We start from the raw sequence: 14,968 nt of genomic DNA, 5'->3' as shown, positions 1-14,968 counted from the left end.
GTAAACAAATATTTTTGAATGTTCTCAGTTGTAATTTCAATACAATAAATATTGATAGATATAACCTAATAAACAAAAAGTTTTTGGGATCCTCAATAATTTTTAAGAGTGTGAAGGCATCCTGAGAATCAAAAAGTTTGAGAACCACTGCTCTGAGTTTTTAAGAGTGGTATTTTATTCAGCATTTTACCTAAAAAGTAATCCAGATTCTTTGTCTTTATTGTGGCAAATCTGAATTGTGTACATGTAGGATGCAAAGATGATACATTCTAATTTGTTCCTGAATCACTCACCTTGTGAAGGAGAGAGCCTGAATCCCCCAGACATGAAAAGAACTTCGCAGCTGACCTCCAAAATTTGCAATCTTCTGGCTCTGATGGTACGACTTCTCATGTGCCAGGTAATTAGAAAAAATCATATTTTTTACTGGGAGAAGAGATATCAAGGTTGGACAATTAAGTTGTGAAAGAAAAAAAATGGAAGTAAAAATACAGATCCTTAAACCAACCAATCAGCCCTTCCTTCTTCCCACTGCTTCTTTCTTTCTTCAACACCTAATTCCCACAAATCTATAGTAAGATAATATAATAAGATTAAAAAAATAAAAACTTCAGGCAAAACCCTTCCCTCAGTGCTTTCCACATTTCAGGAAAACTCCCTCAGAGTAACAGTCTTGTGCTTCAGGGCCGCCTGTGATGAGAGATTGTTCACACAAATGAGCTGTTTACCCGATCTAAAATGCAGCTTTGGGGCAGGGGTTGGGCAGTGCAGAGCTGTGTACATTAATTAGTAGATGAAAAATGAAGTTAGTGTCTGGTGAGTTCAAGGCACGGCTTCACCACCTTGCTGTTGTGTGACCTGGCCAAGTAAATTTTCCTTTCTCAGCCTTAGCTGAAGTGATATTTGCTGCTGCCCTGGGAGGTTACAAACACTACATTTTAATGAGAGAACATTTTAAGGGCATGACACTTGATAGCTTCTCAGTTATTAAGCTGTCTTTCTTCCTCTTCCCTCTGATCATTGTACATTTCTTTGAGCTTCAGTGCACTCCTCTGAGCCAAAATTTGGGGACATGAGTTTGCAATGTTCCGGATCCAACACAACCTTTATTCCTGCTTTCTTTTAGCTAAAATTTGTTGCACACTAGCATTTATTGAATGCTGGAAACCAAGCTAAGCATTTTTAGCAGTGATCACAAAGTGGTGGCCCATAGACTGTATCCACCTGAAGTTTTGTCTTTAATATTTGAACTTGAATATGGCACAAACTCTTCTCTGCCGTAGCCTTTTCCACCCCACCTTGCCCCTTCGGACGTCTGCTTTCTTACCATATTTGCTTGGCTTTCTCCTGCCTCACTGGAGGCTGCTGTTCTTTCTCAGTCTTATTTGCTGTCTGCTTCTTCTGTACAGGACCTCTCAGTAAGGGAGTGCGTCATCAGTCCTCTTCTTAGTAGATTTCATCCCAGGCCAAACAAATATCTGTTTGCTTAAGCCTTCAAGATCAGAGACTCCATATGTCAGATGCCCTCTGCCTAATGCAGGGTAAGCCCTTAACAGGCACTCAACAAATATTTGCTGACTTCCCAACCTGTCCTTGGAGGCATTTAAGTTGACCCTGCTTTTCATGGGTTATCTCATTCAATTCTTACACCAGTTTTTACATTATCAGACTTTTTTTTTTTTAACACGGAAAAACAAACTGAGGCTTAGAATCATTGAGTTTCTTGTCCAAAGTCAAGTGGTTAAGTGACAGAACTCAGATGGTTAAGTGACAGAACTCAGATACAAACCCAAGTAGTCTGACTGTAATGCATGCACTTTTTTTTTTTCTTTCTGAAAAGCCATTTATTAATGATGAATTTGTATATAAATATGTATTATTTAAGTTCTCTTTAAGTTACAACAGTCTATGATTTGCTAAACAATTTATTTAAATGATGAATAAAACAAAATAATAATATTTATCATTTTTTAAATTCTATAATAACTGCTTTATATGTATTATAAACTGTATTTCTAAAAATGGATTTTGGGATAGGTTAATAATTTTTTACAGACAGGAAACTAAGATTTAGAGAGTTAGCTAAGGCAGAATTTGAAACCAAGTCTGTCTTATTAAAAGCAAACAAAGAAACTATCTTCTTGTCTTAGTCAGCTTGGGTGGCTTAAACAACAGAAATTTATTTTCCTGTAGTGGTTCTGGAGGCTGTAATATCCATGATCAAGATGCCAGCCAGTTCAGTTCCTGATGAGAGTTCTCTTCTTGGCTTACAGATGGTTGCCTTCTCATTGTATCCTCACATGGTTGAGAGGGAGAAAGGGAGAGAGAGAGAGAGAGAGAGGGAAAGATCTCTTTCTCTTCCTTTTAAGACCACAGTCCTTTCAGATGAGGGCCCCATCCTTCTAACCTCATTTAATCTTACTTACTTCCTAAGTAAGTAATGCATGCACTTTTGACCCTTAGGTTATATTGGTCCAAGTATCTTCATTCTTGTGGAATGTGGGTGCCACTGAAATATCTAGAGTTTCAGTATTGTTGAGGATGTCTGATTGTTCTGGTGTCAGGTATAACAATTTGTCTAAAATTTGGATTTGTAAACTGACTAGGCTAAGAGCAGATGTATGTATGAGTATATAAGCATGTGTAGTTATTAACTTCCCAGTGGTTATACTAATTTGTCCCAATAACAATTTATATACAAGTGTGAATCTATATGAATTCTTTCCACATTAACCCTTTATTAGATGGCTTACGATGAGTAATTGAAGAATTGAGTTCAATATGATTTTATCTCCTTTGGTTTATCCACTTATTTTGGAAGGGAGATTTATTTCATTTGTGTTCTTTCCTTCCTCCTTTTAACTTTACTGAAAACTTTTTAATATAGCTTCTCAAAATGTTACCCTTAGGACATCACCAATCCCGATGCCGAACATTTCAAAGAGAATGAGAAAGTTAGTGATATCATGCTACAAAAATTGAAGAGTTTTCATCTTAAAAAGAAAAAGTTAGATAAAGAGGTACTGTATGTATTCTTCATTCTAAAAATTGTATCATTTTTAGTGAAAAAAAGACAGAAAAAGGTCATGTAAAAGTATAAAGAGGCTCCTAAAATTTTGGATTTTTTTAAAGAATTATTTTGGGGGGCAAGATTAGCTTTACTTTGGCCCTCACTAAGGAGATACACCGTTCAACATTTGACTTGTTTTATAACATAAGTATGTATTAGAAAATCTCATTCATCTACCAAAAAATTGGTATGATTGTTTTTTCACTTTTGTATGGTACTACTGATTCCTGAAGAAGAGTGTATTTTGACATTTCTATAGTGATTACAAACTTTATCACTTGGAATAATGAATACATTGAAAACAAATTTTATTTCTCAAGTGGGACAAGGGTAAGGGAAGAGGCTCTTGGAATTTCTTCAATCATTCTTTTCCTGGTGTAGTGGTGCAGGGATGGAGAGAGAGAATGAGGAGAGTCAGTTATACAGAGAAAGTGATAACAGGACATGAATGTGTGCGCTTTTAATCTGAAAGGAATACAGAAGTGACTAATTTATCTGGCTAAAGGAAAAAAAATGTATTTAAATCTGGGATTCAATTTCAGTGCTGCATTATCAGGAAATGACTTCTCTGAACTGAGGTGGATAGAAAATTTGTTGCAGGTATTCTGCGGAATCTCTTTGTCTCTTAGCTAACCTCTAGAGAAAAGGACTAAGGAATAAACAGACAGGCAGAGAAACTACTGGCCTCCACTTCTTAAACCAGTCTTCAGAAATACACCCAGTTGAGGATTCGAGTAGGATGTTATAAAAATACCATTTCAGATATTTATGTTCTCTTGGTAAATTTCTGTGTCATTCCTGTAATACTGGCAGATGAAATAATATGATGTGTGTAATTTGATTCAGTGAAGGGAGTTGCAGGGAAGAGGAAGTGGCTGGGGTATTAACGATACAAGGCTGACCGTTAACTGTTAGTAGTTGAAACTGGATAATAGTTACCTGGGCGTTCATTAAAGTTTCTCCTCTTTTCTGGAAAGTGTTCATAGTAAAAAAAAAAAAAAAAATTCTGTGCAGCCCTCACTAATATTTGGAGGAGTTAGAATATTGAATGTTAAGATTTATTGTTATTACATGGAACAAACAAATAAACAAGGAGAAAGGACTATAAATTGCATCTAGAAAAATTTGGCTAATTTTTTTTCTTTAAAGAAGAATTTTAATAGCCTGGCTGTAAAAACAATTGAATATTAGGATAAGCTCTCTGGAGATCCCAAGCCCACGCTCAGGTTTAATGATTTACTGGACTCACAGGACTTAGCACATAGTTGTTCTCACAGCTATGATGTATTATTACCGTGAGAGGATACAGAGCAAAATCAGTAAAGGGAAAAAGCACGTAGGGCAAAGTCCAGAGGAAACCAGATCCAAGCTTCCAAGAGTCCTTTCCCAGTGAGTCACACAGGGTGCACTTCCTTTCGCCAGCAGTGACCTGTGCAGCATGCGTGAAATGTTCCCAGGGATGCTTATTGGAGACTGAGTGTCCAGGGTTTTGATTGGAGGCTGGTTGGGTAGGCGCCCTCTGCCTGCCACGTACCAAAATTCCAGACCCTCCCGAAGGAAAGGGGTATTCAGCATAAACGTTCTTTGTACAAATAGGTTAGGCACAGTGAGCCTTCATATCAGGAAATGATGGAAACCCTCCCACAATCCAAGTTCCTAGATGCCAGTCAGAGGGCAGTCTGGAGAGCAGGCCTTTCTAAGGACAGCAGTCTCAGGCCTGCTGTGTGAACTCTCTGCTACACAAGAGCTTTAAAAACAAGACACCTTTGGAGACCAGGGACTGTGCATGGTTTGGTGACTTTATTATAAATGTTATGGAATGTAGTTTTATTTCCTCTCCTCTGAAATAGAAAATGCTTTTTTCCTTAGCTACTGAAACATAAAGACAGAATCACAGCTTTCAGAGAGTTAATTGCTAATGAAAAATCATTTCAAGATCAGGATACTGAGGTGAGTTAAACATTCACTATGTACTATCTTTAACATACAAAAATACAATTTTAGATACTTAACATTGAAATCATTCTGACTCCAAGTTCTACACATCTGTTATTGAAACCACTGGAGATCTCTCTGATGGTTAAACTAATAACATATTCATTGTCAAATGTTCCAAGGAGTGTGAACATATTGGAAGTGAGTACAAATATGTTTCATTTCAGGTTACAGACTTTGATTCAAATGAAGCCAAGAATGTCGGAGACGTACCTGTCTTACTGGGAGCCAAACTGGATCAGTACCACAACCTAAACGAAGAGCTTGATTTCTTGGTAAGAAACACCTTTTGTTGCTTTGCTAGCATTTTTATATACAACACCATTTTATTAACAAGTTCAGGAAATTATCAACCTTCAGAAATTTTGCTCATTGAAATGGTCACACACTGGCATAGTAGCAGCATTATTCACCCACAAAAATATACAATTGAAGTTTGCATTTTCAGGTTTTGAAATTTTAAATATTGTCCCACCTGATTTCTGTTTAATCAGATTTTTTCTTTCAAAATGCAGAAATTTTCAAATATGTGCAGTTTTTCATAGAGGATGGAGCACATTGTTGCATATGCTACCACTATTCTTATAGCAACAGGTGTCTACAGCAATCATGATTAAGGGATGTACTTTGGAAAATGGCACTCATACTTTAGATGGCATCTAAAGATAAAGGCATCACAAGGAAATGGTAATTATGTGAGGGGATGGAGATGTTAGCTAAGCTATGGTGGTAATCATTTTGCAATATATAAGTGTATCAAATCAACACGTTTTATACCTTACACTTACACAGTGTTACATCAATTATATCTCAATAAAGCTGGAAAATTTAAGATAAAGGCAGATAAAACAGGAAAAATACATGGGAAGAACATAAAAATATCTTGGTATCTAGAAAGTTACAGCCCATTTGGATCCCACCTTAATTAAAAAGAGGTTAACATAATTTATTTTTTAATAGCTAGAGAAGTCTATCATCATATTTCTAACTTATTAAAAATCAGGGAATTCCCTGGCAGACCAGTGGTTGGGACTCAGTGCTTTCACTGCCAAGGACTCGGGTTCAATCCCTGGTCGGGGAACTAAAATCCTGCAAGCCGAGCAGTCTGGCCAAAAAATTAAATAATTAATTAATTAAAATTAATTAATAATTAATGATAAATTAATTAAAATCGGCATTCTGTACTAAATTCATTACACACCCATTCATCTTTAAGAGAGAAAAAAAAGTCCAACGTGGTGAGGGCTTAAAGGTTTCTTCTTTTCTAATTTGTTCATTTTTTTCATTAAATAAGTAATTGTTCACTTCCCACGAAAGGTTAAGCAGGGCTAGTCGCTATGAAGATAGATAAATCAAGCATGAGCCCTGGGTTTCCCTGGTGGCGCAGTGGTTGGGAATCCACCTGCCAATGCAGGGGACACGGGTTCGAGCCCTGGTCCGGGAAGATCCCACATGCCGTGGAGCAGCTTCCCTGGTCCGGGAAGATCCCACATGCCGTGCGCCACAACTGCTGAGCCTGTGCTCTAGAGACCGTGAGCCACAACTACTGAAGCCCACGCGCCTAGAGCCCGTGCTCCGCAACAAGAGAAGCCACCTCAATGAAGAGTAGCCCCCGCTCGCCGCAACTGGAGAAAGCCCACGTGCAACAAAGAAGACCCAATGCAGCCAAAAATAAATAAAATAAATTTATAAAAAAAAAAACATGAGTCCTGCTTCCAAGGAATCTAGAAAAGTAGATGCGATACATAGATAATTATTTATGAGGACTAAAGGGAACATTTTTAAAAAGAGATATACAGTGACGAGCATCCGGCAGAGGAGATCAGAGGAGGAACCGATGGCGTCCTGGTGGGAGAAGCACAGAGGACGGTGACCAGACTGTTAGTGGGCGGATGAGAGTAGGGCACGTGGTAAGCTCTGGCTCTATCACCAGCTTCTGTGCTTCAGGCATAAAAAGGATGGGAGTGGACCTTGATCTTCCCCGGGTGGGAAGCTGGAGTGAGGAAAAGGACACAAACGGAAGTGCTCAGACACACTGTGTCGCTTTTAACATGTGCTGCAGACTTTCTTGTACAAACCGTATCTCAGAGAAACCAAATAATTGATGAGGGAGAGGTCTTCATGGAAGAATATAAGCTATTAAAAGCAAGAGAAGACACACCTGCAGAAAATTTCATTTTGCATCCCTGAATGAAATAAGGAATCCAGGCAATTACAATGGCTGCTAAAATGTTTAAGTTCAAGGCTCATAGGAACCTGTTAATGACAAACACCAGAGCCCCCTTGTCTGCCTCAACCACACAGAAGGTGAGACATGCCCCTGACGGGATGCAGGAGGGAACGGGGCACTGTGCGTGAGGTGTTCTCACCTGAACCACCTGTTCTGAAAGCAAGCTTCTAGACCACATGACCAGCTGACAGGATAAAGAACCATGTTAAGTTGACCATGATAAAAATCCAGAACGTGAGAAATTCTAATCCATAAACAATTGGCACAAGGAAGGGGAGGGAGAGGAGAGGAAGAGCTGTTCTAGACTCAGAGATTAGAGACCTGAGACAAATCAAGCAAACGCATCGTGTGTAGATCCTGGCTTGAACACACCCATTTCACAAAGATATTCGTGAGATAGCAGCAGAAAACCGAACACAGTCTGGGTGTTAGATGCTATTGAGAATTTATTGTTAATTTTAATAGATGTGATAGTGGTATCATTGTGTTTTTAAAAGCCCTTGTCTGTTAGTGATACATACTGAGAAGTGTTTATGAGTGAACTAACATGATGGCTAGCTTTGCTTTAAAATACTCCAAGAAATTTAAAAGGTGGCAGAGTGAGAGTGGGGGGTGGGAAGTTGGAGACAGATGAAAAAATACTGGAAAAATGTTGATAATTGTTGAAGTTAAGTGATGGGTACATGGAGGTTCATTATACTACTCTCTCTACTTTTGTATATGTTTTGGAATTTTCCAAAGTGAAAAGGGCTTTAGTTTTGTTCTTTGGTTTTAAAGTGCAGAAGTGTGCTCTAGAAGGCTCACTCCTCATTCTCCAAGGAACTCTAGGCCAGGAAGACTAGGTCTGCCAGAGTTAAATTTGGTGGCTTGCACCTCCTCTCATGCTTTCTCATGTGCTGCTCCTGTGGTCCTTCTGACCCTTGCCTTTGGTTCTTCTTCACAATTCTGATCTTATTGGCTGCCCCAGGAGCCTCCTGCCCTCCTCCATCCTGAGACAGGACCCCAGCTTTGCCTTCCTGCTGGCTCTAGCCAGCTGGATGTTTAACTTTCAAGTGCAAACTGTCTCCTGGTCCTACAAGGCCTTGATAAGGTACACCAAAGTCAGGGATTTGGTCAGAGGGAAGAGGCAAGAGTCCAGTTAACACTGCTGACATTCCGAGTTCAAGGGGGGCTAATAAGGTTGACCCCTCAAGTTCCTCCTAGATCCCATCTTCTGTAAAATAGGAACCTTTTTATAAAAATAAGATACTCTTTTTTAAATTTTTATTTTATATTGGACTATAGTTGATTAACAATGTGTTAGTTTCAGGTGAACAACAAAGTGATTCAGTTATACATATACATGTAAAAAATAAGATATTCTTTAACCAGTATTATAGAAGATATCCTTTAACCATTATTGTAGAATAGTTGAAGATTAAAAACTAAAATACTATCCTAAAATATACCACTTCACTATAACACTCTATATATTACATAAAACATTTACCTAATTTGGACTTCCTTGGTGGTCCAGTGGTTAAGAATCCGCCTGCCAATGCAGGGGACACGGGTCCAAGCCCTGGTCTGGGAAGATCCCATGTGCTGTGGAGCAACTAAGCCCGTGTGCCACAGCTACTGAGCCCGTGCACCTAGAGCCTGTGCTCTGCAACAAGAGAAGCCACCACAATGAGAAGCCCCCGCTCACCACAACTAGAGAAAGCCCGCGCACCGCAAGTAGAGAAAGCCTGCGCACAGCAACGAAGACCCAACGCAGGCAAATAAATAAATAAATACATTTATTTTTAAAAAAGAAGATATTCTCTAACCAGTATTATAGAAGATATCCTTTAACCATTATTGTAGACTAGTTGAAGATTAAAAACTAAAATACTGGACTTCCCTGGTGGCGCAGTGGTTAAGAATCCGCCTGCCAATGCAGGGGACACGGGTTCGAGCCCTGGTCCGGGAAGATCCCACATGCCGTGGAACAACTAAGCCCATGTGCCACAACTGCTGAGGCTGCACTCTAGAGCCCGCAAGCCACAACTACTGAGCCCACGTGCCACAACTACTGAAGCCTGTGCGCCTAGAGCCCGTGCTCCACAACAAGAGAAGCCACCTCAGTGAGAAGCCCACGCACTGCAATGAAGAGTAGCCCCTGCTCACTGCAACTAGAGAAAGTCCATGCGCAGCAACGAAGACCCAACACAGCCAAAAATAAATAAATAAATTTATATATAAAAAAAAAACAAAACTAAAATACTGTCCTAAAATATACCACTTCACTTTAGCACTCTATATATTACATAAAACATTTACCTAATTTGGGCTTCCCTGGTGGTCCAGTGGTTAAGAATCCACCTGCCAAAGCAAAGGACACAGGTTCAAGCCCTGGTCCGGGAAGATCCCACATGCCGCAGAGCAACTAAGCCTGTGCCTCAAAACTACTGAGCCTGTGCTCTGTGGCCCACGAGCTGCAACTGCTGAGCCCATGTGCCACAACTACTGAAGCCCACGCACCTAGAGCCTGTGCACCACAGCAAAGAGTAGCCTCTGCTCGCCACAACTAGAGAAAGCCCGCACGCAGCAACGAAGACCCAGCACAGCCAAAAACAAAAAACAAAAAACCCATTTACCTAATTTATTATTTTGGTAGCCTTTAAAATTAGAAGTTTGTTAACTTGTAAAGAAATACTCAGAAGGAAGCATCATATATATATATATATATATAATTATTTTTATTTTCATGTTATGTCCTGTAGCCATAAAAATAAGAAAAGAACAAATATGTAAAGCATAAAATTACTACTCTAGGAAAATTTTTCTAGGTATTCCAAAAGAAAATAACCGTAGTCCCTTGTCTCATGATCCCTCTGAACTATGAAACATACCTGCCAGCTCCTACATTTGGGCACAGTATCACCTTGAGTATACTTTACATTGGTGTTACTGACCAATCTCCTGAGGAAGGGTCTGGGTTCACTAGGATTCAGGTCAAACAGGTGGGAGGGCTGTGCCACCAGGTGGAACCCCAGCTCCTCGGTTTCCAGAGAAGATGTCAACCTTACCACCTATTTCCTTGTTTTCCCAAGCTCCCTGGGCATTCCTCTGATGCTCTGACCCTATTCCTCACCTTCCTGGTTCTGATTTCCCTAAATCCTATTCTAAAGCCAGCGCAAGAAACAATATTTGCGCTGCAGACCCTTTTCAGAGGATATAACCTCAATCTATCTGCCGACCAACTCTTAGGAGGAGCGTGTGTAAGGATTCCTGTATCTCTGAAGGGTTATGTGTGCCATCCTATCATTCCTCTAGCAGTAACCCGCAGTAAAAACACATTTTACATCTTGATCGGATACCTATATGCCCACACACAGAAAAAACGCCAGTTTCATATTCTATCCTGTTCTATTCCATTTTTTGTGTGCGTGTTGTTCATATATTCATTTCAATACTTATTGAGTTACAACCTGGATCATGTTTGTTATCAGAAAGTTGCTGCTTGGAACACGCTATCTTGGCCCTCACAGAATTGCTTTTACTGAGTTGTGTTTTGGTGTTTTATGCCCTCAACAATCCTAGGAAACATCTTTTTCCATTTGTTGTAAAAAGATTGCTGCTTCCCTTAGTGCCACTTGGATGAGAACGTCCTTTGAGACTTCAGGCCTACTAGGAAAAGCTTTTCTTAGAAGCAGGTGTGTTTTCATCGCATGAATAATGAAAATCATGTAACTGACCAGGTTCCTGTTTGCTTTGGCTACCAGGAAGTTTAGTTCCGAAAGCATGGTGCTGTAGCTCAGGGCTTAACTGGCTTCATATCCGCCTGTTGTTCTTTATCTGTTCTGTACATTCTGGTCTAATTGTTTATTTTTAATTTATATTTTATTGCATATATTCAATCTCAAAACCTTTGTGTAAAGAACTGGGGAATCAGTCAATCAGCCAGCCTTCAGATACCCCAGTCTCCAGGACTGTTCATAATGATGACTGATGCATCGCTGTCATGGTATTATTTCTACCTTGACACACTTTCTTTTCTTTTCTTTTTTTTTTTTTAATTAGAGTAAAATTGCTTTACAATGTTGTGTTAGTTTCTGCTGTACAGTGAAGCGAATCAGCTATATGTATACATATATCCCCTCCCTCTTGGACTTCCCTCCCCACCCCATCCCACCCATCTAGGTCATCACGGAGCACCAAGCTGAGCTCCCTGTGCTATACAGTAGGTTCCCCCTAGCTACCTTGACACACTTTCTCTGTGAGTTGACACTAGCAGAGTGTAAGACAAGCAAAAGCCTCTTAGGAAGCCTGGAACCATGAACTAGGTAGAGCCAGATACCCTGACTGTATAGGCCAGGCTGTTGTACCTCAGGTCACAGCAGCCCTCAGTGCTCCTCTCAGGGGTGTGATAGACACAATGATGGCCTCCCAAGATGTCCATGCCCTATTCTGCGAACATGGCAAAAGGGACTTTGCATTCCTTAATGAAACAAGAAAGCTAGCAATTATGGCTAAAGGGACGTTGCAGGCATGATGAAATCAAGGACCTTTAGGTGTGAAGATAGACTACCCTGGATTATCAGGATGTGCCCAGTCTAATCACAACTATCCTTAAAAGTGGAGAAATCTTCCCAGCAATGTTGTAGAGAGACGTGACCACTGAAGGATGTCAGAGACGCAGCATTGCTGGCTTTGAAGACAGGGAGGGACCCAAACTGAGGAAATGTGGGCAGCCTTTGGAAGCTGGAAAGTCTCCCCTAAAGCCTCAGAAAGGAACCAGCCCTGCTGACACTTTGACTTTAGCTGAGTGAGACACCTGTCAGACCTCTAAGCAACAGAACTATAAGGTAATAAGTGTGCATAGTTTTAAGCCACTGAGTTTGTGATCATTTGTTATAGCAGCAGCAGGAAACTAATACATGATATGTTGACCTCATTTGCTTTAGTGTTTTGGATTTCAGTGTCCCATAATATATTGGGGCAAGTCCATATATTATCAACATGGAACTGTGTCCACAAATCTAGAATACGGGGGATCACAGAGGGGACCCAATCCAGGAACTCCTCCTCTACAGGAATTCACGTCTGAGCAGCCCGCCTGGACCCAGCGGACCTCCTCCCAAACCAGCAGCCACTGCTCTCCTGCCTCTCAGTGCCTGCTGTTCTCACAGTGCAGGGGGGCAGCTTTCCAAGAGGACTTCCTCCTCCACTACGGTCAAGTGCATGTTGCTTTGGGCAGGGCCAGGCACGGTGCTCTTCCTCCACCAAACTCCACCCTGCCCTTGGAACCCGCTTCTCCTAGATGACTGACAAGGCCCATCCCAACTTCTGTGGGTCTGCATCTGCACCACGGCCCTGGCACTCACGGGCAGGCCCCTCAGGAAAGGGGACCAGGGGGGCTGGGAGAGAGTGCTGCCACATCTGCTCTCAGCCCTCAGGCACCCCGGGGTTAGGGGAGGTCTTGTTAGACCTTGTTTATTAAAAAGTGCCTTTTTTTGTTAATAGATCTTTATTGGAGTATAATTGCTTCACAATACTGTGTTCGTTTCTGTTGTACACCAAAGTGAATCAGCCATATGCATACATATGTCCCCATATCCTCTTGAACCTCCCTCCCACCCTCCCTATTGCACCCCTCTAGGCAATCGCAAAGCACTGAGCTGATCTCACTGTGCTATGCGGCTGCTTCCCACTAGCTATTTTACATTCGGTAGTGCGTATATATGTCAATGCTACTCTCACTTTGCCCCAGCTTCCCCCTCCCACCCCGTGTCTTCAAGTCCATTCTCTATGTCTACATTAAAAAGTGCCTTTTGATAGGCTTTCAGAAAAATGTTTTAGACTTTTCCAGTGATTTGATTTTAATAGACTGTCTTCCAAAACTTTTCTATTTTGAAATATTTTTTTTTAACTTTAAAATAATGAGCTCTTAATGAAAAGACAAGTCACGGACTGGGAGAAAATATTTTCAAATCACAGATCTGATAAAGGACTTGTATCTAGAATATATAAAGAATCCTTGAAAACAAACAACCAAATTTTTTAAATGGGCAAAAAGGTTTTAACAGACACGTCACTAAGAAGATACATGGATGGCAAATGAGCACATGAAAAGATACTCAGCATCATTAAGAGGCAAATTAAAACCACAGTGAATACCACTACACACCTGTTAGAATGTCTGTTAAAAAGACTGGCCATACCAAGGATTGGTGAGAATACAGAGCAACTACAGGTCTCATCCACTGCTGGTGGGAATGTAAAATGGTACAGCCACTTCGGAAAACATTTTGGTGGTTTCTTAAAAAGTTAAACATGTACTTACCATCATTCTACTCCTAGGTGTTTTATTTACCCAAGAGAAATGAAAGCCTATGTTTATACAAAGGTTCCTAGCTGCCTTATTTATAATAGCCAAAAACTGAAGGCAACTCAAATTTCTATCAACAGATAAATGGATAAACAAATTGTGGTACATGCATACACTGAAATACTACTCAGGAATGAAAAAGGGGTGAGTTGGAGATTGGTTCAAGATGGCGGAGTAGAAGGACGTGCCCTCACTCTCTCTTGCGAGAGCACTGGAATCACAACTAACTGCTGAACAATCATCGACAGGAAGACACTGGAACTCACCAAAAAAGATAACCGACATCCAAAGACAAAGGAGAAGCCGCAATGAGACGGTAGGAGGGGCACAATCACAAGAAAATCAAGTCCTATAACTGCTGGGTGGGTGACTCACAAACTGGAGAACACTTATACCACAGAAGTCCATCCACTGGAGTGAAGGTTCTGAGCCCCACATCAGGCTTCCCAACCTGGGGGTCCAGCAACAGGAGGAGGAATTCCTAGAGAATCAGACTTTGAAGGCTAGGGGGATTTGATTGCAGGACTTTGACAGGACTGGGGGAAACAGAGACTCTACTCTTGGAGGGCACACACAAAGTAGTTCACGCATCAGAACCCAGGGGAAGGAGCAGTGACCCCATAGGAGACTGAACCAGACCTACCTGCTAGTGTTGTAGGGTCTCCTGCAGAGGCGGGGGGTGGCTGTGGCTCACTGTGGGGACAAGGACACTGGCAGCAGAAGTTCTAGGAAGTACTCATTGGCATGAGCCCTCCCAGAGTCCACCATTAGCCCCACCAAAGAGCCGGGTAGTCTCCAGTGCTGGGTCACCTCAGGCCAAACAACCAACAGGGAGGGAACCCAGCCCCACCCATCAGCAGACAAGCAGATTAAAGTTTTACTGAGCTCTGCCCACCAGAGCAACACCCAGTTCTACTCACCACCAGTCCCTCCCATCAGGAAGCTTGCACAAGCCTCTTAGATAGCCTCACCCACCAGAGGGCAGACAGCAGAAGCAAGAAGATCTACAATCCTGCAGCCTGTGGAACAAAAACCATATTCACAGAAAGATAGACAAAATGAAAAGGCAGAGAACTTTGTACCAGATGAAGGAACAAGATAAAACCCCAGGAAAACAACTAAATGAAATGGAGATATGCAACCTTCCAGAAAAAGAATTCAGAATAATGATAGTGAAGATGATCCAGGACCCCGGAAAAAAGATGGAGGCAAAGATCGAGAAGATGCAAGAAATGTTTAACAAAGACCTAGAAGAATTAAAGAACAAACACCTAGAAGAATTAAAGAACAAACAAACAGAGATGAACAATACAGTAACTGA

The 14,968-nt window shown here is 41.0% G+C and overlaps 1 protein-coding gene across 1 annotated transcript in view; it reads left to right on the top strand.

Moving 5' to 3' along the window:
- CAGE1 (cancer antigen 1) overlaps positions 1–14,968 on the top strand; it is a 49,622-nt gene that overhangs the window by 22,270 nt on the left and 12,384 nt on the right. The window contains exons 4-7 of the mRNA XM_036868440.1: positions 251–400; positions 2,910–3,020; positions 4,940–5,020; positions 5,233–5,340. Of these exons, the coding sequence (XP_036724335.1) occupies positions 251–400; positions 2,910–3,020; positions 4,940–5,020; positions 5,233–5,340 (450 nt within the window). The remainder of the gene's footprint in view (positions 1–250; positions 401–2,909; positions 3,021–4,939; positions 5,021–5,232; positions 5,341–14,968) is intronic.

This window comes from Balaenoptera musculus, chromosome 11, assembly GCF_009873245.2.
Source record: "Balaenoptera musculus isolate JJ_BM4_2016_0621 chromosome 11, mBalMus1.pri.v3, whole genome shotgun sequence".
Lineage (NCBI taxonomy): Eukaryota > Metazoa > Chordata > Mammalia > Artiodactyla > Balaenopteridae > Balaenoptera > Balaenoptera musculus.
The sequence above is the reverse complement of the archived record's forward strand: the minus strand, read 5'-3'. Positions and strand labels throughout refer to the sequence as shown.